At 36.2% G+C, this 26099-nt stretch overlaps 1 protein-coding gene across 2 annotated transcripts in view; it reads left to right on the top strand.

The window, feature by feature from the left end:
• The window catches only part of LOC124980455 (CD302 antigen), a 133165-nt gene that overhangs the window by 27635 nt on the left and 79431 nt on the right, over window positions 1-26099 (top strand). For both annotated transcript variants that reach the window (XM_047546025.1, XM_047546022.1), the window contains exons 9-21: window positions 109-219; window positions 748-836; window positions 970-1139; window positions 3977-4176; window positions 5560-5702; window positions 12576-12657; window positions 15533-15601; window positions 17988-18102; window positions 21289-21324; window positions 22061-22236; window positions 22789-22856; window positions 23133-23212; window positions 23912-24051. In XM_047546025.1, the coding sequence (XP_047401981.1) occupies window positions 109-219; window positions 748-836; window positions 970-1139; window positions 3977-4176; window positions 5560-5702; window positions 12576-12657; window positions 15533-15601; window positions 17988-18102; window positions 21289-21324; window positions 22061-22236; window positions 22789-22856; window positions 23133-23212; window positions 23912-24051 (1479 nt within the window). The remainder of the gene's footprint in view (window positions 1-108; window positions 220-747; window positions 837-969; window positions 1140-3976; window positions 4177-5559; window positions 5703-12575; window positions 12658-15532; window positions 15602-17987; window positions 18103-21288; window positions 21325-22060; window positions 22237-22788; window positions 22857-23132; window positions 23213-23911; window positions 24052-26099) is intronic.

The following is a 26099-nucleotide window of genomic DNA, read 5'->3' as shown; positions in this document are numbered from 1 at the left end:
CTGCGGTAACAGGCCGAGAGCCAGAACCTTCTCTCTGCAGATTCAGATCTAAATGTATGACAAAGAATTTCTTTCATGAATAAATATATTTATCTTTTTATTTTGAAGCTAGGTTACTGGAAAGTCCAGTCATGTGAAGAGAAACTTAAATATATATGTAAGAAAAAAGGAGAAAAAATGAATAACTCAAGATCTGATAAAATGTGTCCTCCAGATGAGGTATGTAAAATCTTTTAGTAAATTTTCATATTACAGCTTCTTCGTTAGAGATGGTAATTGAGACCTCAACAATTTAGACTTGCAAAATAAAGAAATTATAGCTTCTGTTCATTTACGTTAGATCAAGCCAGAAGGCAGGAGTCATAACATATTGGTGTTCTCACACAAGGAAACAAGATATTCCTATTTGTGAATTTCCATAAAAATGTAAATGATTACTATCATTAATACTAATATTCTTACTTCCTCTACTGATATTATTCCTGTTCAGAAATAATTCAACCAACAACTGTTTTATGGTGAGCCAGGCCCCAGGGGTAAAGCAGATTGTGCCACTCCTGTCTGGCACAATCTTACAGAGGTCATTTATGAAGTTACAACCCACCCTCATCACATGTATGACTTCACTGGCCATGTCCTCAGTTTCCACAAGTTGTAAGATGTTATCAATATAGCAGAACTTGATTGACAGAGGGGGATACCATCAAGTCTGGGAAACAATGTGACCATATTTCTCCTCTAATTTAGGGCTGGAAGAGACATGGAGAAAACTGTTACAAGATATACAAGGATGAAGTCCCTTTTGGAACAAACTGCAATCTGACTATCACTAACAGGTGTGGTCATCAATAGATCTATACTAGTAAACTTGTAATTCTGTGTTCTTGTACTAAACAATCTGCCTAAGAAAATTGGGCATCATTAATTCAGTGATTGTGAAACATTTGCAAAGTGATTCTTCTTTCATAGATTTGAGCAAGAATATCTAAATGATATGATGAAAAAGTATGATAAATCTCTCACAAAGTACTTCTGGACTGGCCTGAGAGATGTAGACTCCCGTGGAGAATACAGTTGGACAACTGCTAGTGGAATAAAGCAGGCTGTAACCTTTTCCAACTGGAATTTTCTTGAGCCAGGTGAGTGTCTGAACCTGAAAAGTAGTAGAATAGTGACTAGTGAAATAGCATCCCTCCCAAATGTTCTTCATTTGTGTTTGAAATGTGAGGGGACTGATGATCTTCAGGACTGGAGACTATGAAATGATCCAGTGAAAGAACTTAGAAAACTCAGTTCTCCAAAGCCATCATCCAACAACACAGATAGAACCACCATCCACCAGCATGAGGTTTTTGTTTTTGTTTTTTTATCTTTTCTAAGTCTCAAGCAGAATCTAGAAGCTTCATTGTGAAGCACTTCACATTTTCATCTCTTCCCTTAACTTCATTCTCCAAAACTGAAGGTGTTATTTCTGTTATTCTCAGAGAGTAAGAATAAAGAAGGAACTATATTGTAGATAGTATTTATTTTGTAAATCAGTTCCTCTTTCTCCAGTCAGCCTAAAACATTTGCCATGGAGTCAGAAGATTTGACACAGAAAGGGCCTCTAAAGTCCCTTTTGATTTTATAGTTGAGGAACAAAGGCTTATAAAGGTGATTTACTTTACAAAAGTTTATCTGGTTATTCAATTAGCAAATTCAGATCTAATTTCCAAGTCAGTGTTTTTTTTTTAAAAGAGGATTTTAGTTTTGAATAAGACAGTGGTTCTAGTACATTCTACCTTTCTCCCTTCATATTACTTATTATTTTCTTGTGTTAGTCTAATATGATCGTGAAGACCATTTTTTATAACCAGGAAACTGGAGCATATGAGCTTATAATTAAACACAATATTTAAAATGGAGAACACCCACAAAATGTGTGACACGTGGTTATGACCATCAGTGTGAGTATTGTTAATAATAACAAAATCGTCTGTTTTCTTACAGAAGACAGAGGATACAGATGCCAATTTTGGTTGAATTTCACTTAAATTAGAAATATTCTAGCAAGTAAAACATAGATCTATTTAATGGAGTCACAACCATCTTAGAACAAATGTCACCTTTGTCCTGGACAAGCCACAGTGGTTGGAGAGTGCTCAAAGAGTAGCTACCACCATGGTACCCTTGGTTCTGTAGTCAGAAAGACTGCCATTTAGCCCTCTTTGCCTTTATAACTCCAGCTTCGGCCTATCGTGAGCAAACCATGGATGGGTGGGCAGAACAGGGAAGAGGCAGCACACCCCTGCAGGGGGGCGGGTCACTATTTTTCTCAGTTCCTTGTTCCTCTTGTTGCCGATATATAAATATGAGGCAATATAGCTTCTCTGTTTGGTGGTATAGAAGTTGTCCTCATTACTTCCAGTGCACGCGACACTTCTTGTATTCTGCCCACTCAGGCAGAATTATAATTAAACCATCTTTTATAACATTGAAATTGGGTCATGTAAGCTTATAAATAAACACAATATTTGAAATTAGGACTGCCCACAAAATTGGTGGCATATGGTCACAACCACCAATATCATGATATAATGGAAAGGAAGCATAGCATGAGTTCAAATTTCACCTCTACCTCTCACTAACTGTGAGTAGGGGCAAGTCATTTAGTCTTCATTTGAAAAGTAGATCTGAGGGCAGGGAATGTGGTTTAGTGGTAGGGCACTTTCTTAGCATATTCAAGGCCCTGGGTTCAATCCTTAAACCACCAAAAAAAAAAAAAAAAAAAAAAAAAAAAGATCTGGTAATACAAACTACCTGTTGTTAAAATTTTTTTATTTGTTCTAATTAGCTATATATGACATTAAATGCATTTTGACCCATCATACATAAATGGAGTATAATTTCTCATTTGTCTGGCTGTACTTGATCAAGAGCTACATAGGTCATGTAATCATATATGCACATAGTCTGATTCATTCTATCATTCCTACCACCATCCCCCCTCCCTTTCCTTCACTCTCCTCTGTCTAGTCCAAAATACCTTTATTTCTTTCCACCCCCCTTATTGTGAATTAGCATCCACATACCAGAGAAAACATTCAGTCTTTGGTTCTTTGGGATTGGCTTATTTCGCTTAGCATAATGTTCTCCCATTCCATCCATTTACTGGCAAATGTCATAATTTTATTCTTCTTTAAGGCTGAGTAATATTGCTTTGTGTATATATACCACAGTTTCTTCATACATTCATCCATTGAAGGGTATCTTGGTTGATTCCATAGTGAATTGTACTGCTATTGTGAATTGTACTGCTATAAACATTGATGTGGTTGCATCACTATAGTATGCTGATTTTAAGTCCTTTGGGGATAGACCTAAGAGTGGGAAGACTGGGTCAAATGGTGATTCCATTCCAAACAAACTACCTTTTAATGCTGTTATGAACAAATAAAATTATGACTGTCATAACATAAACAGTAAACAAATATGTTCCTACATGCCTCCTTCTACTTTTATTGTACCTGCCCTTCCTTTGGATCTGAATCTGAGAAGGTTTTATTTTGAAGTGTACTGAACTGCTTAGAAACTTCTCAAAGTTTTTAAGCTAATTGGAACCATTTCCCTGCAGCATAGTGGTTTGGGGTACTGCTGAAAGCAGACTGCTTTGGGTCAACTGCTTACTAATAGTGTGACAAGTCACCTCATCCTCATTTACCTCAGTTTTGACAATAGAATCCACCCTATGGTTTGTTGTAAGAATTAACTAACTTAATCCCTAGAATGGTATCTGATTGGGAGTCAATACTTCTCTATAAAACCTAATGCCACCATCATCATCATCATCCTTCTGAACATCATCTTTCTTTCCTTTTTTTCCTCCATTGATTTTCCTATTCTTTCTCCCTGTCTTGGCTCAAACAAAGAGAAGAAATAAATGAGAGGAAATGCTTGAACTTTAAAGATGTAATTGAACTTTCCCATTCAACCCCAGCGTCTCCAGGTGGGTGCGTGGCTATGTCTACTGGAAAGTTTCTCGGCAGGTGGGTGGTGAAGGACTGCAGAAGTTTCAGAGCACTTTCGATTTGCAAGAAAATAAGTGAACCACTGGAGCCTGAGAAAGCAGCCCCCCAGCCTGATGGCCCTTGTCCTGAAGGCTGGCATGGTTTCCCCTCCAGTCCTTCTTGTTACAAGGTAAAGTGGCATTCTCACCCGATCTTTCGGTGGGGTTATCTTTGCACTATCCTAGTTCATGTCCTTGTACAAATTATGTTCCTTGCCATAGACGTATAACCTTTAAAAAAGTGTTTGGGAGCCCAGAATCCTTGGCAGGACATTCAGAACCTCTGGTTTCAGTTATTTCAGTCACACACCCTGCACATGTTCTCCCTGCAAGAGTAGGACCAGAGCCAGAACTGGCATTCTGCCCGGCTTCTTTCCTTCTGGGAGTCAGGTGGGCTGCCACCATGCTGACGCCATGCTTGTGATTCTCATAGCCCTCTACTTCATGTCAAATTAAGAGGTTCATCCCTTCTCATTATGAAAAAAAAATGGGTCAGTCAACCAGTCCCACCAACCATTAGGCACACCACCCCCAAACTCAGTAGCAATGATAGTGTTTAGTCTCAGGCCCACAGATCTCAGGATCAGCTAGGATTTGACTGATCTAATTTGAATGGTCAACTCTGCTTCCAGCTGCAGGTCAGCTGTGCAGGACTCCCTGTGATGACTTGGGGCCTGTTGCCCTTCATCCTAGGGCTCAAGCAGAAGGGGCAGCCACTATCAGGAGCTTGTTTTTCTTGTGGGAAATCACTGGAGCCAAGAAGGCAAGCCCAACCACGTAAGCACATCTCAGGCCTCTGCTCACTGCAGCTGCACTAGTATCCCACCAATCACAGCAAGCCACACAGTCAAGCCCCACGTCAAAGTACAGAGACATATACTCCACCCACCAGGAGACCGTGACAAGAACATGTCATTAGATTATAGAGAACTGAAGAATTGGGTCCAGTAATTGGCCTGTCAGTGCACTTTCTCTTCCTATTCTTCCCCTTCTTCTTCTTTTTTGAAATAATGGTGATTTCTTTGACAGTCCACAGTGGCAGGTTTTGTTTTGCTGCCGTCTGTCAATGTCCACACATCAGTACAGACTTTTCTTGGCTGCTTCTTCATCCGAAAATAGTCCTATTCTTACATAGGTCTCAGTGGCCCGTGTTCAAAATTATATTGTTAGCACACTTCTTTGAAGAATTCTTCTCCCAGAGCTTCCACATGTACCCTTTATAGCTGGACTGTTGGTTCATCTTCTCTTTCAAAGTCCTGGGAATGCATGAGAACCTGGTATCTAGTTTACCAGCCTAGCTGAGGTGGTTCATCCATCTGACAATAGTGGGCACCTGTGCAGGCACCTGTGCAGTTGACACTTGGAGCATGAAGGATCCTTGGCTCAGTGTACACACATTTCCCTGTGCCTTTATTATGCTGCAAAGATCGGTTTCGGGGTCCACACATTAACTATAAAACTATGCATGCTTCATGATTATGCCAGAAAACAAATTAACATTTTATTTTGTTAAGGCATTCCACGTAGAAAGAATTGTGAGAAAGAGGAACTGGGAAGAAGCTGAAAGATTCTGCCAAGCACTTGGAGCACACCTTCCTAGCTTCAGTCACATGAATGAAATCAAGGAATACCTTCAGTGGTTAAGGGACCAGTTCAGGTAATATTTCTAGAATGAGCTTCTGTGCTAAATGTGATATCTTGTAAGTATTCAGATTAGCATGTTTGGTTATCTTGAAAAACCAGTTCTTAGCAGTCATGCAATATCAAGCACTTATGCAAGATACCATGAGAGATTCAAAGATGAGCAAGACACAGTCCCTGTCCTTCATGTAGTAAAGTTCAACAGCAGCATTAAGAAAAGTATGTCAAAAAATCTACAGCATAGGTAAGAGGGGGACCTTGGCAATTCAGAGAAGGGAGGAAGTGCTCCTGGCTGGTATGATCAGGGGAAATGTCATGAGGAAGACTGATTCTTGGAAGGTAGGTAATATTTTAAAAGGCAAACTAGAAGAAGCCAGTGAAAACAGGACACAAGTCAAGGTGCTGAGAACAGAATGTACAGATATGAGCAAGAAGAAATGAATCATACAACTTAGCTGAAAAGTAAGATTTGGATATGAAATTGGAATGCCCTTGCTTGTCAGAGAATGAGTTTGATTTTAAGTCAATAAGTAAAAAACAAACAAGTTAATTAGTCCCCAATTAACTTCGTTTGTGAAGAGATTAATTGATATAAACCACTTATATTCCTGTATACACAAGCACACATATGCACACATAGTTACAAATGCATACATAGGTAAAATACGTACAGAGAGGGGAGTTGGTCAATGCAGACCAACTAATTAGAAAGCTATTACAACTGCCCTGGTGGAAACCTGCATAGAGGAAGGGCAGTAAGAAAGGGGAAATCGAAAGTGATCACAGAGTTACAGCCATTGTGATCTTAATGTTGGGATAGAAGGAGCCTTCCTAGTCAATTTTCCTGATGTCCTTAAGGACAATATGGAAAAATATGGGCCAGACAATGCTATCATGGGACAAAAATTTCTCTGAAGCTTTGCACACAGTCATGGATATTAGGGTCTTGAACTCCACAAAATAATTTTCTCTTCTCTCACTTTCTGAACTGAAAAAAAGACCCAAAGCTGTTTTAAAATTTAAAAAATTCAAGGTATACCAGAATAAATTATATTTTCCCAATCATTTTGAATCCAACAAAAATCTCAAAATAGCAAAAATTTAAAAGTTTGCCAAAACACACAAAAAAAGTTTAACTAGCCTTCTTTGGAACTTTAAATATAGAAGATATTTGAAGACTGATATCTAAAGAGTTTTAAGGTGGAAAATGCCTATAATGTATTAATTTTGGTTTCCAGTTGATTTCATTTGTGAAGATATTAATTGATATTAACCACCCATATTCCCTTCTTGGAAAAAAAAATTCAAAGACAAATTCCAGTTAAGAGATGAATACAGAAATCAAAAAACACATGAATAGGTAGTTCATTATAAAAGAATTAGAAGCAATAACATAACACTAAAACAAAGCCCCAAATCTAAGTAATTATAATATATATAATTATAAATATAGTGAAACTATTCTGTGTCTTGAAAGAGAAATATAAGAAAATTTAACAACAGCAGGTTTTTAACTATTTATAAATAAATACTGGAATATAGAAAGTAAAATAGTTGTAAAACAAAATGAAAGCATAGTAAATTTCTCATTTTACCTAGAAATCATATTTCAGAAACATTGATTACATAAATTTTTAAAGCTTGAGGATCAATGGAATGTATAATAGGTAGTGGTGGAGCCCGTATAGATAAGAAGAAAATAACCAAGAATAAAGAAATAAAATAACCAAGGAACAAATCCAACATAAAACAAGTTGGCAAAAATCTGTCTATTATCAGTTTATTGAGTTGGAGTTTACAAATTTGTTCAATAATAATATCCAACTCTACATTTGCTGTAAAAGACAAAAAAAAAAAACCTATGCAACCCAGAGTATGATGTTCTTTTCCTGGGAGGAAGGGGATACAAAGTACTACAAAATTAAGACATTTCAATCAAAACCCATCTCTTTAAAAATTGAAACAACTGGCAATGAATCATATTGCACTGTATGGAAGTCATTGTGAGGAACTGGTAGTCCACTGAGATGTGATGTCATTGTTCAGTTTGCCTGCGTCCCTAACTCATTACTTTTTGACCCCCTTATGATATGTGCTTGTTCCATATTAACTCAAATAGCAAATGAGTTAATAATTACAAGTGTCACATGATCATCTGGATAGCTGCTAAAAATGCATTATTCTTTTCTGACTTAACGTATATTCTTAATATATTTAATGAATGCAATTAATATATAAATTCTTACTAAATTAAAAATAGAAGAGTAGCTCAAATCAATAACCACATCACAGTTAATGACAAAGTATTATTAAATGCTTCTCTGCACCAATGACAGATTCTCATTCCCATTATAGTTGGCATCAGGTCCACAATGACTTGACCCAGTTAGGGATCAGGCCCTCAGTGTTATTTCTAAAGGTACGACTATTGGTCTTACAAGATTCTTGAACCCTTCTATAAAGGATGAGAGTATCTCTAAATATTTTAGTTAATCCCCATGTCTTGAGTAATTTAAATTTCACTAATGAGAACCCATTTCTGACATCATGCTAATTAGCAATCTTCTAATTTCACTGACATAAACCCTTTTCTGACTTTCAGCAGAGGCTAATTACTATAGCCTCTGGTGTAGCTTTGGATCACACACTTCCCCATGGTGGCCGCCTTTGGGGCATGACCTTTTTAACACTGCTGATCCTCCCTGAAGTGAGAATTTTGAGCAAAGCAGCCTAATGGCACCAAGATCTCAAGCTTGACCAACACAATATCACCCTGTCTAGATAAAGTGTTTTTAGTAAAATACTGATATACAAACAAACTCTAGATTCTAGAGTTAGTAATTCGAACTGGAACAGGGAATCATGGGTAAGTTCTAAGCAGTAAAGGTGTAGATATTTGTGGGAATCAATTAATGGAAAACATTGGAATAGCACATATAATAGAAATGACTGCTAAGAGCCTCTATATACCGGCTGGATTACACTAGGAAACAGAGCTAATATGAAAGATAATTAAAGAACTTTTCTTTATTGTTTTATCACACTTAAGCACTTGCCATTTAAGAATTAGTAAAATTTGGAAACTATTAAAAGGGTAATGAAGAAAGTAAGAATCACCTCAAATCCTAGTTCCCAGTTATGAACATAGTTAACATTTAGTGTAAATGCTTTCAATTTTCTTCCATTCCTATACATGTAGCTTTTACAAAATTTATTGTCCACAGAATTACTATGTTTAATTTTTTTTTCTAATCACAAAAACAATGCTTATGGAATTAGAAAACATAAAAGTTCAGAGGAAAGAAAACAAATCTCTTTAGGAATTATATTTTGTTTGCATTCTTATCCTAGCAGCCAACATAATGCCATATTAAACAGACTGTGTTTCTGCTTAATAAGTGTTCCATTAATAAAGAGATTGTTTCCCTGTGCTGCACTTATAAAGAAAACTTTCTAGAACCAAAAATGTAGCCATGGCTTAAAGGAAAGGAAGGAAGCAGACCCATTCATATTAGAAAATGATTCTAAAGCTTACTCCTTGAATGTACTAGCTTTTATTGCAGGAATTGACCTTTCTCAGCAAGAAGTCCATTGCCCACCCAAATTGTGTACTGCATGCCAAAGAGTTAAGTCAAATTACTGCTCTACTTCTCACAATCTAAGTTCCACATCTCTATTTGTATTTCAATGAAAAGGATTCATGGCACACCAAGTCATTAAGGCTCTAAGATCTCTGCAGCTCTTAATGGCAGCCCAACAGGGAAAGCCATTGTAGAGCAAAAATAGTCATAGGATTAGAGAATAAAGGCTTATTTGCAATGCCATTGCTGCTGTGTACACTGCCTCCTGTGAAGTGGCATGAATGGATTTAGATATAAATCTAAGGCTTTGCAGACTAAGAGCCCTCATCAAATAGTATTTATTGGGGGTTATGGCTGAGATACTGTTTTTCTTAGCAACCAGATGCAGTAGGAAATTTGATTGAAGAATAGGAATTTTAGCACACTCACACATATTAACCTTTTATATAATGTCTCCTTTACCTAAAAGCCTTGAAACTGTATACTTAGTTTGGATACTTGACCTGGAGCACAAGAAATTTAAAGAGAAAATTTTATTTTGACTTGATCCCTAGTATGGTCAGATACATAACTTCTATTTTTCCCCTCCAGTTTTCTGAAGTCTACATTGGGGGTTTGCAATGATATGTATGATTTCCAGTTTATTCTTACTTTTATCTGTCTACAACTAAAGCAGATCAAACTTGGAACAAGTTATAATTCAGAAAATACTTTCCACTTATGACCACACATACAAACACAAGTACCTACTGTTTTCTGTATTTGTAATGCAGTAGTGAATCCCTTGAAATGAAACTGAAGACTAAATTTCTGGGTTGAAATGAAGTTCAGTCTCAGAAAGTAGTGAAGATTAAATATTTTTTGGACAATTGGGCATTTTTTCTTTAGGAAACTGTCCCCTGAGATTTAGCGAAGGCTCCGGAAACGAACTTGAAAGCAGAGAAGCTTCTAAGTGGGAGGAGGGGCAGCCATTGACTGAGAAGAGACTGGGTGAGGGCACCAGGAGCCTGGAAAGCTGGGGACAGACCTCTGCAGACTGCTTGGGGGAACCTCTTGAATGCAGGGCAGTTGACCTTTGATCATCTGCCCAGCTACACTGTTGATTGTGTAAAGAAGGTAAAATAGTGAATGTTTATTAGGGGAAAAACAAAATTCGACACTAATTCCACAGGCCCGAGTATGTATTGTGCAACGATTTGGGAGAAATGAAGTTGTTTGCCAAGTAAGTATGAGGAAGGAAATTGAATCTCTTTATTTTAACCATCTGGCTTTAATTATGCTGTATGTGGTAGTTATCTAGACCTGTAGTGTAGAAACCCAAAACTCAGACAGAATGAGACATTTGGAAGCTGTTAAGAGAACTCTAATTAATTGAAGACACAAACTGCAAATTCCTTTTATAGCTACTAAATTTAAACTGACTTAGTTGTCTCCCCTGGATTTATCTAAAGTCCACAAATTGGTGATTGTCCTCTATGAAAGAAAATAATATAACACTAACAACCAAAAGGGACTATCTTCATATTCCATTGCAACAAGTTGAAAAACTCGGGATTAAAATGATGAAAAACTACTGATTGATATTAAGCTATGAAAGAATGTTGAGCAACGGTAAGAGATAAAGGAAAGCAATTATTAAAAAGTGAAAAAGTAATTTAAAATAGGTTGTTCTAGTCTTTGATTCACTAGAAAATTTTGTAAAAATTTGCAGACCTATTATATTTCCCAGTAGTCTTGTGGTTGTCACAGTCCATATATTCCATATATTCTACTTAAGAATAGGTACAGTTTTTAGATTTGGATCCTACCCCTTCTCTAACATGTATCTATATTCATACCATATATATGTATTCTGTATACATACATGTATATAATTATCCACGTGCCACTGATGCCTTGTGCCAACAGAATATTAAATTATATGGACTGTAGGACCAGGAATGTAGCTCAGTGTGCAGTACTTGGCTAACATGTTGAAGGCACCTTGTTCAATCTTAGCATCTAACACACAAAGCCCTATTAAGCCTTAAAAAGTATAATAAATTTTAGAAAGTATTTTCAAATAGGGATGGAAAATTTTTAGTTGTATTACTTCTACTTATGCAGATCTATTTCCTGGCTAGAGCTTAAGAGCAAGGGATCACTTAAATGTGCATATTCCTTGGGATACCTGTTTTCCTCTAGGCCAATCTGAATACTGTGCACATGGTACATTTCAGATTGTGGCTAGAAAGAAATATTAGCCATTTTTGGAAGCTACCTCCTGACGTTGTCAAAATGTTTCCTTAGTTCTTGTAGTCCACATTGACCTCTCCTTCCTCTCAACTTTGGTAGTGCATAAATTTGTACAGCTTATTTGATAACTCTTATAAATGGTTTGATCATATTTTCTTATATAAATCTTGTCTCCCTAACTACTTCACTATTATGGCTTGTACTTCTCTGTATCATCCTTGTGCACAGCTCAAGGCTTTGTACATCAAAGCATACCACTTGTGAATATTAAATATCATCACTTAAGTCATTATTTAATTGTATTTCTCTAGTGTATTTCTTTGGCACTTCAAAAATACTCAAATTTGTTTACTTTCAGCTTAATGGGCAGTAGAAATTAAAATATTTTTTGAGTCTTATTTAGTATAAATTTAGCAAAATAGTTTTTTTCTTTATAAAATGCTTATTTAAAATACCATTGTTGTATTTGATTCTATCTGAAAATATTATCTAATATGAAAACCCTGAAGTACAGTTTTGAAACAATCACAGGTTTTTTTGTCATTAAAGTTTAAAGCAGAATGATTTTCGCCTTTCATGCAAAAAAAATCTCAAAATTTAGTTTTTTAAAGGTATGCTTTTCCTATAGCTACACCATATTAAGTGTTCAGTTTCATTTCAAAAGTCTTCTTTTTCTCTTTATTCTTTTTTTTTTTTTTTTTTTTTTTTTTTTTTTGCCAGCACTATGAATTGAATCCAGGGCCTTGCACAAGCTAGACAAGTACTCTGCTACTAAACTACACCACCAGTTCTTTTTTTTTTTTTTAATTTAAATTTTGTGACAAGATCTTTCTACATTGCCCAGGCTGGACTCAAACTTGCAATCTTCCCGTTTCCTAAGTAGCTAGAATTATAGATGTGTGCACCACAACACTCCGCTCAAAAGACTTCTTTATATAGCTTGAAGTTGTGTTTTCCAATCAGTGACAAGATAGTCTGAATAAACTTACATGACTGAAGCCTTTACTCATGTGAATGGCAAATATTTTCACCAAGTGTCCTCAAAAAATTTTTAATCCTTCCTCTTTATGTAGTGACCAGCGTTGGCTATGGATAGGTTTGAATAAAAGGAGCCCAGATCTACAAGGATCCTGGCAGTGGAGTGATCGTACACCAGTAAGTTAAAACCATCTGTCAGGGTAATATGGAAGGAGTGTTTGTCTCAACAAGAAGTAAGTAGATTATTAAATAATACATCTGTACCTGAAATGCATATGGGATCTCTAAAGAACCTAAGTTACCATAGTCTTGAGCAAACAGGAGGAGGTGTACCACTCCTGGACTTCAAAATGTGTTTTACATAGCTATGATAACCAAAACAAAATGGTAGTACCATAAAGAGATACATAGACCAATGGAAAAAACAGAATGCTCAGAAAAGTAAAATCCATGCATTGAAACACAAGTGATTTCTGACAATCAAGAATACACAATGAAGAAAAGATAATCCCTTCAATAAGTAGTGCAGATAACACTGGATACCCACATGCAGAAGAATGAAATTAGATCCTTATCTCACTCCATCTATAAAATCAACTAGAAATTAATTAAAAGACTTAAATGTAGACCCGAAACTACAAACTGCTAGAAGAAAACATAAGAGGGAAAGTTTTATGATTTTGGCCTGGGCAAGGACTTATTGGATATGACCCAAAAGCACAGGCAACAAGAGCAAAAATAGACAAATGGGATCACAGCAGACTGAAAAGGTTCTGCACAAAAGAAAAGAAAAAGTCAACAAAGAGACAAACTACCAAATGGGAAAAATTATCTGTAAACTACCTAATAAGAGTTAATATCCAAAATATGTTAGGAACTCAAACAATAGCAAGAGAACAATAAACCAATTAAACATGGGCAAATGATCTGAGTAGACATTTCTCAAAAGAAGACATTCAGACACCCAACAGATATATGAAAGAATGCTAAACATTACTAATCATCAGGGAAATACAAACTAAAAACACAATGAGATATTACCTCACACCTGTTAGGATGGCTGTTATCAAAAAGACAAAAGATAGTGGGGGGTGCATAGGGCACACCTGTAATATTAGGTATTAGGTAAGCTGAGGCAGGAAGATTGCAAGTTTTAAGCCAGCCTAAGCAACTTAGCGAGACCCTCTCTCAAAATAAAATTAAAATAGGGCTGGGGATGTTACACAGAGGTAGAACCCTCTTGGGTTCAATACCCAGTAACACACAAAGAAGAAAAAAGAGAACTACCATATGATTCAGGAATCTCACTACTGGATATATCTCCCAATGAAATGAAATCAGTATTTTGAAGAAATAGTTACACTTCCATGTTTGTTGCAACATTATTCATAATAGCCAAGATATGGAATCAGCCTAACTATCCATCAGTGGATGAATGGATAAAGGAATTGTGGTATATATACATAGTAGAATACTATTTGATCAAAAAAGGAAATCCTGCCACTTGGAATAACATGGATGAACCTGAGGTGAAAATGTTAATTGAAATAAGCCAGCCACAGAAAAACAAAAGCCATATCATCTCACTCATGTGGAATCTAAAAAAGCTGATCTCATAAAATTAGAAAGTAGAATATGGTTACTAGGGTTAGGGTAGATGGGAATTGAGGAGATGTTTGTCAAAGGATACAAAATTTCAGACATTGATAAGAGGATTACATTAGGAGATCTATTATTGTACAACATGGCGATTATAGTTAATAACAATAATGCTGAGAATGGATGTTCAATACTCTCACCACCAAAATGATAACTATGTGAGGTAAAGTATATGTAAATTAGATTTAGTCATTCTACAATGCATATGCTTCAAAACATCATGTTGTATATGATAAAGAAATACAATTTTACTTGTCAATTAAAAAAAATAGAAAAATATATCCACATACTAAACTACCATTAAAATTGTGCAGATGCATCTTTACTGAAATAGAAACAGATTCACATATATGAAGTATATGAAATAAATGAAGTGGGGGGAGAAACAAGGTGCTAATTTACTTTTATTTTAAAAAATGTATAGTTTATATATGGTCCATAAAAGATGAAAAATATAGGTACATAGATGTGGTGATCATCTTTGGTTAGTACAAGTGATTTTTTCCCCCCCAAAGCTTTTCTTTGTTCTGCTCTTAATAATTTTTCCTCCATACATGGGGTCCTTACCACTAAGCTACAACCCCAGACCTTTTTATTTTTTATTTCAAGACAGGTCTTGCTAAGTTACTGAGGGCCTTGCTAAGTTGCTGAGGCTGGCCTCGAACTTGGAATTGTCCTACCTCAGCCTCCCAAGTCACTGGGATTACAAGTGTGCACCACTACACCTAGGTTTAGTTTTGTTTTTTTTTTTAATAATGAGAAACTTTTGTTTTTATTATCTAGAAATAGGAGTTATGTAAAAAGAAATTATCTTTATTGGGAGAAATGATTCACTGAGGGGAACCTAAAAAAATTCTCCAATATTATTTTAAATGTTTGCATTATCCTGAGAGAGGTTTTAAATAACACTAATAGCAAAATTTTCAGATATCCAATATTTGCTGCACCTTACCTTTCTGTTAATTCCCTTTATATTCTTTCTAAATGTTAGACTCCTAACTTTTTTTCTGACTTGTATTTTCAGATTGGAGCATATTCGAGATTAGTTGATCAAATAACCAGCATTTTAACATACGCAAAACATGAAAGAGAAGACAGAGGAGGAGGAGGAGGAAGTAGTTGTCATAGTCTTTGCTCTCCGATTCTCTGACTCTAGCAGTAAACTTACTACATCATTAACCTCCACTTCTGAAACTGTGGCTTCCTTTGTTTGAAAACTTTTGACATTATGACATTTTCTAACTCTTCTCATGATTTAGCATCCTGATTTTTAAACTGTTTTCTTTCAGTGGCATATGAACATGCTCTAGTTATTAAAGCTGCTTAAATTACATCTGAATTGCAAATATTTATGTATCATTCTTCAATTCTCAAGGCTCTCTTGTCTTTTCAGGTATCTACTATTATCATGGAAAATGAGTTTCAGCAGGATTATGACATCAGAGACTGTGCTGCTGTCAAGGTCAGTGTGTGCTGGAAAATCTGCATCAAAAGTAAATAAATAAATCCAGGGGCTGAGGAGGTAACTCAGTGGTAGAGCACATGTTTGGCACATTTGAGGTCCTGGTCCTGATCTCCAGGAAAGAAAGAGAGAATGGGGAGGTGGGGGGCGGGGTTTGTTTTCAATGCTGTATGGCAAGGACATTGGGATATTAGATTAATGCCAGGATAAGGTGTTTCTACATTTTTTGATAGGCAACAGGGCACATTAAAAAGTCTCTGAGGATGGAGGGTGACATGAACCAAGAATATGAGGAAGATTTATCAATATGAGACAAGATAAATCCTACAGCAGATAGGAGTAGAAGACAAAAAAGGCCCATTAGGCATTTACCTCTACAGAATCCATTCCTTTATCCATTTGATAAGTGACACGTCCAGGGGTTCTGCAAAAAGGAATAAAACAGTGACAGGGTACAAAACATTGTCATTGTCTTCATGGAACTTCCAGTCTGGTAGGAGATAAAGACAAACAAGCAGCGATGATACCATTAGGTCAGGGCTACGACAGGCAGAAGATAGGTCACACACAGGAACAAGGTTGTCATGAAAGAATAATAATGGTAATGGTGGCAATGGTGGCGGTGGTGGCAGCAGCAAACACTGACTCCTTTATAAGTCAAGCACTGTGTAAGGCATGTTGCATGTATTATTTCATTAATACACAACTGTGTGAGATTGGTATTGTTACCATAGTCATTATGTAGAGAAAGAAATTTGAGCTTTGAGTAACTTATTCAAGGTTACATGGTAACAGGACTAAAATTTTAAAAGAACATGTCGAGTCCAGGACACTGAACCACTGTGTAATGTGATTGGAAGGAGTACTAGTCTGTGGAGAATACGCTGTATTTTAATTTAGTAGTTTAAATTCAACCGTGACATAAGATGTGTCCTACAGTAATGTGAAATCAAAGAAACTTTGAAGGAATTAAAGAGGAAAAATGAATATTATAAAGAGGAAACAGTCAAGAAGTAGATTCCAGGGAACTGCCAATAATAAAGTAAAAGAACATGAGGAAGAAGGAGACATCTAGATAGTATCTTCACTTTGTAGCCCAAGAAAGAGGATTAGACATTCTACAGGAAGGTTGGGGCCAATAAAATTGAGAAAGTCACTGGAATACACTTGTTTTCAAAGTAACTCTTCTTGTAATACACTCTTTTTTAAAGATGTTGATAGGCCTTTATTTTATTCATTTATTTATATGTGGGGCTGAGAATGGAACCCAGTGCCTCACACATGCTAGGCAAGCACTCTACCATTAAGCCACAACCCCAGCCCTGTAATACACTCTTAAAGTATCATGCCATTGTAACAGAATTCCCAAAGTAACATAGAAAAGGTAAAAACTTCAGAGAAATTGCTGACTGCAATTCCCAGTGAGCCACCCTGGACCATGTGGCAATGGGCAACATCCTAGAAATGTCAGAGCAACACTAAAGGAGTGTGACCCCTGAACCTGGACTTCTATGTCACCTTCTGATCTCCTCCAGTCACAATCTGGTGCTTGAATACTGCTGAAATAATATTCTTTTAAAACTTGATCTTTCCCAAATTTTAAAAGCACAGGATTCTATAATTCCTTGTCAATAAAAGCAAGAAGAAAAAAGATAGGAATTAGCATTTTGGACATAAACATGGCCTTCTAATTAATTTCAGTCCCCTTGGAAGCTCTTTCTCAGGCAGTTACTATTTAAACATTCTATTCATTGATGTATCATTTATTCTTTAGACAACTTAAGTACCAAGGCCGAAATAGGGACCAAGACCCCAGTCCTTACAGTTTACTGTTTCATAAGGGCAGCAGCATCCTCCAAATATTCTACAGTCCTTCAACAGATGAATGGATAAAGAAAATGTGGTATATGTTTATACATATTACTCAGCTTTAAAGAAGAATGATATTATGGCATTTGATGGTAAATGGATAGAGTTGGAGAATATCATATTAAGCAAAATAAGCCAAACCCAAAAAACAAAAGACTGAATGTTTTCTCTGATATGCGAATGCTAATTCACAATAAGGGGTGGGGGGCTACTAGGGAAGAATAGATTTACTTTAGATTAGGTAGAGGGCGTGAAGGGGGGTAGGAAGGATAGTAGAGTGAAACAGACATTATTACACATGTACATATATGACTGCATGACCTATCTGATCCTACAATATATACATTCAGAAAAATGAGAAATTATACTCCATTTATGTATGATTTATCAAAATGCACAAATGCACTCTACTGTCATGTATAACTAATTAGAACAAATTTTAAATCTAAAAATTTTTTTAAAAGATGGATTGATGAGCAAAAAAAAAAAAAATTCTGCAATCCTTTTCCTCCTTTAGGTCATTTACAGGCCATGGCGAAGAAGCTGGCATTTCTACGATGACAGAGAATTCATTTATTTGAGGCCTTTTGCTTGTGATACAAAACTTGAATGGGTGTGCCAGATAACAAAAGGTAAGTGGTAGCTATTTCTTTTCACAATCTTCTCATATTAACATTGTAAATGCTGAGTTAGAAGTATATAAGACAGCCCTTTAGTCCACAGTTGTAATCTTTACAGGTCATGAGTTGCAATTAATATATTAAGCCATCTCACCACTGCCTTACTTCCACTCCTAGAAGTCATTTAGCTTATAGAAATTTGGTAATATCTTCCTCTTTGATCATAGAAGATTTTGTATAGAAGACAAAATTTAAGGCTCATTTAGAGAGATTAGATTTTGGAATGAAAGATTATTTTAACAATAGGAGAGATGTAGTAGAGAGAATAATTTCAATTTTCATTTTGATGCAAAATGAAAAATAAAATGAAGATAATTTGAGGAAGAATTAGGCAGGAACCAAAAAAATCAAAACTTGGCAGATTCTTATAAAATTTGCAAACAATTGTCAATGAACTCCAAAACTGCTAATACTCCATGTAAATTCAAATCCAAGAAACCAGTTAGATATATAGCAGAACCTTTGATGACAAAGAGAAAGAGAGAAATAGATACTTTTTTGTTTAGCATTTTACAAGAAAATATTAAGAAAAATGCTAAGAAGATTTTACTTCCCAAATTATTTTTAAGCACACATTTTATACATTAAAGAGTGGAAAACACAAAGGAAGTTCTAATGTGAATTTCTGAACTGAATGTAATAGTTGAAACTAAAGGTGTATCCTATTACAGATTCTCAAAGAACCCCAAGGTTTGGGTCATTGTTTTGCCTATTTTCCTTAAAAGGATCACCATATGTGACCTCAGGCACAATAACTGGCAAGTCCCTTTCACCAAGGCCAACTATCAGGCCAATAGTAAGGACTCTTCTGTGCCTATGAATGTGCGTCAATGTGGTCATCCTCAAGGGAAAACTGTGCCTTGTTATTCCTGATTATTTGCTTAAACTTCAAAAAGGAGCAAAGGAAAACCAGTTTGGAAGGCCTTTAAGGAAGTATCTAATATATACAACCAATATGGACGATATCTCTGTTTTGAAGCATTCAGGTGAGCCTCCCCTTTGTGGCATTTACTAGCCTGCCACAGAGTGCCCTTGCTCCCTCCAAGGCACCTGCATTGGTGGTTGCTACCCCCACATCCTCTTTGGGTAGAGGTGCAGACCCAAGAGTGAAAACCAGGGCAACTTAGAAATGACAAATCTGTAACCTCAGGAAATACCATGAAGAGCATGCAACTGTTTATATTTAAAGGAAATTAACTGTCTTGGGCAAATCTAAATCAACCAAACAATTCTAAATAATCGCACCCCCCTCTGCCTCCATGCAGAAACAAAATAAAATGCTATATAACTCCCCATCATTTGAATCCATTACCAGTCATTTAAAGCAATTAGTGATTGCTCGATCCAAGATTTAAATGTTATATTAAGTCCCCTTTGACAGAACCTAACTTTCTAAGTTATAAGGTATTGCATTCGCCTGATTGGATATTTTTCTTGGTTATCAAAGCAGCCAAAATCTATTCAACTTGCATTAATTGGCATTTTCTGGTTTTCTTAAAGAAATTTTCCTCTTCATTAACCTAAATCACCATGCCTCTTCTCTTCTTGCCTTTTTATTACCTGGTTCTAATTAGTCCCCTCTTTCTAAAAGGGATGTGAACTTATGAATTTTAAGTAGCCATAATCACTAGGTATTCTTTTAAAATATTCTTTCTTTAATTGAGGAAAATATTAAAAAATAAAACTCATAAAAATGTTTTTAGGGAAATTACCACTACTGAAATACAGCAGTCATCCTTCTTGCTACCTTATATACACATATATATTTGCAGTCTCGTGTAAAAAAAGAAAAAAAGCCTTGCATTCTACTTTTCTCACTAATTTAAAGATATTTAAAGATTAGGCATCAGTTCTTCAACACACATGTTCAGAAGACTTTGACAAGATTATAGACAAGAAACTATGTTCATTTTTAAATAGATTTGCAGTTCTATTGATGAAAAGTACCCAATCTGAAGAGAACTAACTTAGAAAAACCAAGGATGCTGGATATATAAGCAGTCCTCTCTCAGGAGGGTCTTCTGATGCCTTAGGCCCCGATAACACAACAAAACTAAGAGCAGCTGTTTTGCCCTGTAATTACTAAGATAAAGTGAATTATGTCTTTGAGTTGAAACTACTGTGTCCTGTGGCCAGGATGCCTAGGGGGAGGGAAGCAACTAGAATCCTGCAAAGACTGCTCTGTGCGTAGGGCTGTGCAGGTATCGCTTGGGGGTGATCAGGGGTCTTCATGCTCTTTATGAATAGACTTGTTTTTGCAGAGTAGATAATCAAAGCTCATGGAGTTAAGCAGCTCAGCAATAGTAGGGGCCTGTACCCAGCTTTGAAGCCCATAATTCTGTGTAGCATATCATATTTCCCATTTCCATTCAGGAATCTGCAGTGACTTTTATTATTTTCCTCCCAGTTTTATTTCACTTTCTCTAAAGGTTCCATACTGGATCATTGTATTCTTTGTCCAACAGCATCGTGGGAGTCAATAAACTCTTAACACTCTGAGTGTACAGTACACTTACTTAAATTCCATTAGATAAAGAAATAATTCCTGAATAGCCTCATCCTACAGGGTGAATACCTTGCTGCAAATCCCTTAGTGATTCTGTGTAAATTATACAAGCTCATCAATTATCTGTTTTTACTTTCTAATTATTAGCTATATTTTATCCATCTAGCCTTCCTTTTGGCTTCCATGATACAAAGCAAAAGATTGCTAATAATGCATACATATGAAATGTGTATATTATACATTTTATATATATGCATTTATATATATTTTGATACATATGCATTTATATTTTTTTGAAAATATATTTTCCCTCAATGCTGGGGATCCAACCCATGACCTGTTCTATACAAGTGCTCTACCACTGAGCTACATCCCAGCCCTTGACTGCTTGGAATACTTTATTAATTTTTAGCAAATCTGCCTTTTGCCACTAAAGCAACTTTAGTACAAACCCTACAAAATTTAACTCGTGACATAACTTGAAGTAAAATGATTTGCTCAAAAATGAATAAACCTCCATAACAGTGTAATACTGTGAGCCCTTTGAAGTCACATTAAAGGCCCTACTTATAGTATGCTATGACCTGCAATCAGATACTAAACTCAAGCCACTTGCTTTCTTCTTTATACAGGTAGCACTCCAAAAACACCAGACTGGTATAATCCAGGTGAGTTAAGAAAACTGAAATTCAGCAAAAGCTGCTTGTATCTTTTTGACAATGTATATAGTTAATTATTTAAGTGCCAATTTCTTCTCTATCATGTCTTCAAGAGAAATAAATTGTCTCTAGGCAAGGAAAGTGGGCGGGTAGTGTGGAATGAGTCAATGAGGCGGCTGGATTTTTCTTCTCTGTGAATAGAGAAAAGTGGCAGAGTCACTGGCTCAGGAATCCTTAGTTCCTTGTAGTCAGCACTTCCACAGTCAGAGAGAGCCAGTAATCTAGATGGGTTATTATGTCAATCAGCTTTCCCTTACTATAACAAAATGAATAACTTGAAAAGAGGAAAGGTTTAGGCTCACGGTTTTGGAGGTCAGCCCTGTTGTTTTGGGGCCTGCGGCAAGATAGCACATCATAGTAGGAAGCATAGCAGGTGGAGCAGTCTGTTTATCCCTGGTGGCTGAAAAGTAAGAGACAGAAAAGGGAGGCCCCAGGGTACAAGCATCTCTTCCAAGGGCATACCTCCATATGACCATAAGACTTCCAACTGGGTACCACCTCTGGAGATGTTCCACCCCCTCCCGATAGCATGATGAGCTAGGAATCAAGCCTTTAATACATGGGCCCATGGGAGACATATCCAAACCAAGACAGTTACTATTTGTAAGTAGTTTTAAACATTACCCATGCTTAGAGGGGACAACTTAGTTGGCATGGTCCTAACTCTAATCTTCTTCTTATTTAGAGCGTGCTGGAATTCATGGGCCTCCAGTTGTAATTGAAGGAAGTGAATATTGGTTTGTTGCTGATCCTCACTTGAACTACGAAGAAGCTGTCCTGTACTGTGCTAGCAATCACAGCTTTCTTGCTACTGTAACATCTTTTACAGGACTAAAAGCCATCAAAACCAAAATAGCAAATGTAATTTGAAAGAATGCATTTTAAATATATTTCTTATTAAATTTGCCTCACATATTCATTGTTCAATGTCTGAAAAGTTAAATGAGATTGTTTAATGTCTTAAAATATGCAAGATTTATAATAAATATCAGTTATAAGATGAGCATGAGCAAATAATATAAATTTTCCTAATTCATTACTTTACTAAAAGTTAACTTACAGTTAAATTTCTGTTTCTACTAATTAATAAATTTATAAAATAGCTTTTGGGGAAAGAAATAATTTGTATATTTTAAAATTTGTCATTAATTATAAGACACTGTATGATCAATTAATGTATTAGTCCAATTAATGTATGCCTATAATTACAGCAACCCTATTTTTAGACCCAAAATAGGTCCTGTGAATATACAAAATAGGGACTGCCAAATTACTTTTTGGTGTAATTTTGAGACCAAATAATGGAATGTCTAGAAATTGGAGTGATTTGTGATTAAAATAAGATGAAATATTTAAGGCAAAAACTCTTGAAAATTCAGCAACTCTAAGGATGGGTATTTGTTTGTTTTGCAGATATCCAATGATGAACAGAAGTGGTGGGTGAGAACTAGTGAGCAGCCACTAGGTCGTCATTTTATGTAGTACGTGACATTATTCTGCCTTTGTGAATTTATCACTTACTGCAGTCCCAGATTGCCCTTGACTAGATGAATTGCTATTTATAAACAGTTTTGAATATTAATCCATAAACTGCCTAGATTAAAGAAGCAAGTCCCTTTGCATATTAGTGTCAAGAAAAAAGTGGCATAAAATAATGGCATTATCATTAAATTTAGAATTAAAATAACTTAGAGTAAAAAGCTAGAATGGAATATCTAATTACATTATGAGTTGTCAAATCTCTTATTTACTTTCAGCTCGCGACATCCCTGGCACTACTTTCCTGTGAGATTTGGGGAGGAATGCTTCCACATGTCTGCCAAGAGTTGGCTTATGGGTAAAGTTAAGTCCAAACTCTTCAATGCTGACTATGTCATATGTGAACTTCAGTTTTAATTACTAGCTTAATCTTGTTTTCATTTTGATTATGTACTTGGTATTTTCAGCTTATTCTGATTTATTGTTAATGACAATAACCCAAATTCCAAATCCAAAAAGGCACTTTTCACTGTGAATATTCTAACTTCCTATATCCTAAAGCAGTTACTTATAAATAAACTTAACACTTTCATGATTGATAAATATTTAGACACATTTACAAAGATGAGTAGACAGTAATTCTAAAATATAATTTATAACCCTTACTCCTCATTAAACTTCCCTTTCAACTCTTCCTGTTTCTTGCCATCATTCTTTGAATGGTGTGGTAGTTATACCAATTGTGTGCTTTTTTTATAAGCAATATTGGTGTGCTAGAACCTACTGATATGAATAATAATGGAAGACAAATGGTGATGGAAGAATAACAATGGAAGGCTAGAGAATAAAGGGAATATATTTTAACCACTTGGGAAAGACTGATTTAAAGAGCCTTTCTTGCAGCTAGGGAAGTAGCTCAGTCAGTGGTAGAGCAGGTTCAATCCCAAGCACCAAAAACACAAAATAAAATTTAAAGGGGCCTTTGTTTACTAAGTTTATTTCTAAAATGTGCTAAATGAAAAATTCTCACCATTGCAATCCTGCTTTTATTTCTCAGACTTAAATAAACCAACAGACTGCACTACCAAATTGCCTTTCATCTGTGAAAAATACAATGTATCTTCATTAGAGAAATACAGCCCAGATTCTCCTGCTAAAGTTCAGTGTTCTGGAGATTGGATTCCTTTTCAGAATAAGGTAAAAAAAGAATTGCTTCACTGTGCAGACAGTGATTGCTTTCATCCTGGTTTATGGCCTGTGGTGGAAGGGCAACCCATCAGACATCTTCACTAAGCACCTCTGCATGCATCAGTATCCTGCCTGATCCTCCCTGTCGCCAGAAACCATGGGTGACATCAAGAGTTAACTCTCAAGTTAGTCATGCATGCAGGTATTTCAAAGTGCAGCACTTCTATTCTGATGCTACCAACACTTAAATTGCTGAAGTGGGTCTGTCAATGGTTAGTAATACATTACTACTCAGGGCTATCTCTACGGCACATAAGAAACTGAATTTCTGGCTGCTGTTTTCTTTTCCCCCTCAAGGAGAGCAACCAGGCAACATCTGACAATCAAATAAGATCAGCATTTCCCAAACTACTCTTCAGAGACTACACATATGCTACAAAATATTAGTCATTGATTTTGCTTCCAAATGGGAGTTTTGTGATTTAAAAGGTTTGGGAAATGCTGCATTCTGTATCTGCCTCTTTGAGATGCATAATCCATTTTGGTATACGTATCTGTGAGGAAATGTGTTTGGCTGCTAAAAGGAAATTGCTACAGTATGTTAAAGCATTTATTCTCTCATATAAAAGAAGTTTAAAGGTAAACTAGCTGGGTGAGTATGGAAACTCTGTGAAGTCTTCAAACTCAGGCTTCTTTGTGTCTGCTCTGCCATCCTTAATATACGACTTTCATGCTTAAGTTCAGATTTTCTGTCTAGGGTCTTTTCTAGAAGTGATTGAGTGACTTTGCCTATATTTTATTGGCCAGTCCAGTCTATAAGAAAGCTGAAAAATAATTTTTGTAGGATGTTGCAAGGAACATAATTTGGGGCATAACACTCACACTAAGTGATCAGAATGTCAAAAAGGAAGAGATATTTGACACCTGAAAGCATCTTCAGTAAAGTTAGCAGTGTATTCTGACTTCTAAAAATTAAAGCAATCTGTTAAATTCCCCAATGTACTGGGACTGTTAATTTGCAGAGTTGATATAAAATCGAATTAAAATATCCTGACAAGAGAAAAAGAAATGCTTTTGTCGCCGCCCGTGACAACAATCCCGTGGATATTTGTTACCGCCTGCAGCAACAATTGCATGGGTATTTATCGGAGGTGGACTGGAAATAAACTACTTCTATTTCTGCCTTGCTTGCTTGCTTATTCCCTAGCTTATTGAGGAAAAAGAGGCTTGCTTCATTTTAGAGGAAGAGAAGCTTTGAGAGAAAGATAGGCTTTGCTTATAGAGAAAGTTTTAGAGAAAGACAGGCTTCTACGCTTATCAGAGATCTATTTCTTCTTAGAGTTCTGCTGCTTCTTCTTAGTGCTGCTTCTGCTTACTGCTGCTTCCTTCTGCTTGCTGCTTCTTTTCTCTGCTAGCTGCTTCTTCTCTCTGTTACCTGCTTCTTTTCTCCTTCTACCTACTGCCTGCTTATATTCCCTCCAGGAGGTGGAAGGCGGGCCCACGCCAGTTGAGATCAGGCGAGGAGCCAGCTGCCCTATCATGGCAAAGGTCAAAACGAGCAGGCCCGAGCAGGAGCACTCGGGAACACCTGTGCACGCATTGTGTGCGTGGACTTAATTGAATACGGCCAATGATAAATCACCTGGGTGTGCTTATATTAATCAACCTCCTCATTGCTGAAGTGATCAAAACAACCTCCGGCTGGCCACCAGGCGCCATTCCGGTGCAGCCCACATGGCACAACCCCCAATATTTTCTTTTCAAATGTGTTTCTTGATAAAGGGAGGTAATGACTTTGAAATCAGATGGAACAGAGTCTAAATGCTGACTTACCATTTGATGGCTATTTCACTTTTGTGTCAAGTTGCTTAACTTTCCTGTGCTTTCCCATTTGTTGTAAGAATTAAATGAGATAATACCACAAAAACTGCTTAGCACATAGGAAGCACTCAAGAAATGAAAGATTTTTTTCTTTTTTTCCATATTTTTATGATCACATTATAGTTATATGTAATAGTGAGATTCATTGTTATGTATTGGTGGTACATTCACATGAT

This window comes from Sciurus carolinensis, chromosome 3 (genome assembly GCF_902686445.1).
Source record: "Sciurus carolinensis chromosome 3, mSciCar1.2, whole genome shotgun sequence".
Taxonomy (NCBI): Eukaryota; Metazoa; Chordata; class Mammalia; order Rodentia; family Sciuridae; genus Sciurus; species Sciurus carolinensis.
Note: the sequence above shows the minus strand (reverse complement) of the source record. Positions and strands in the feature narration are given on the sequence as shown.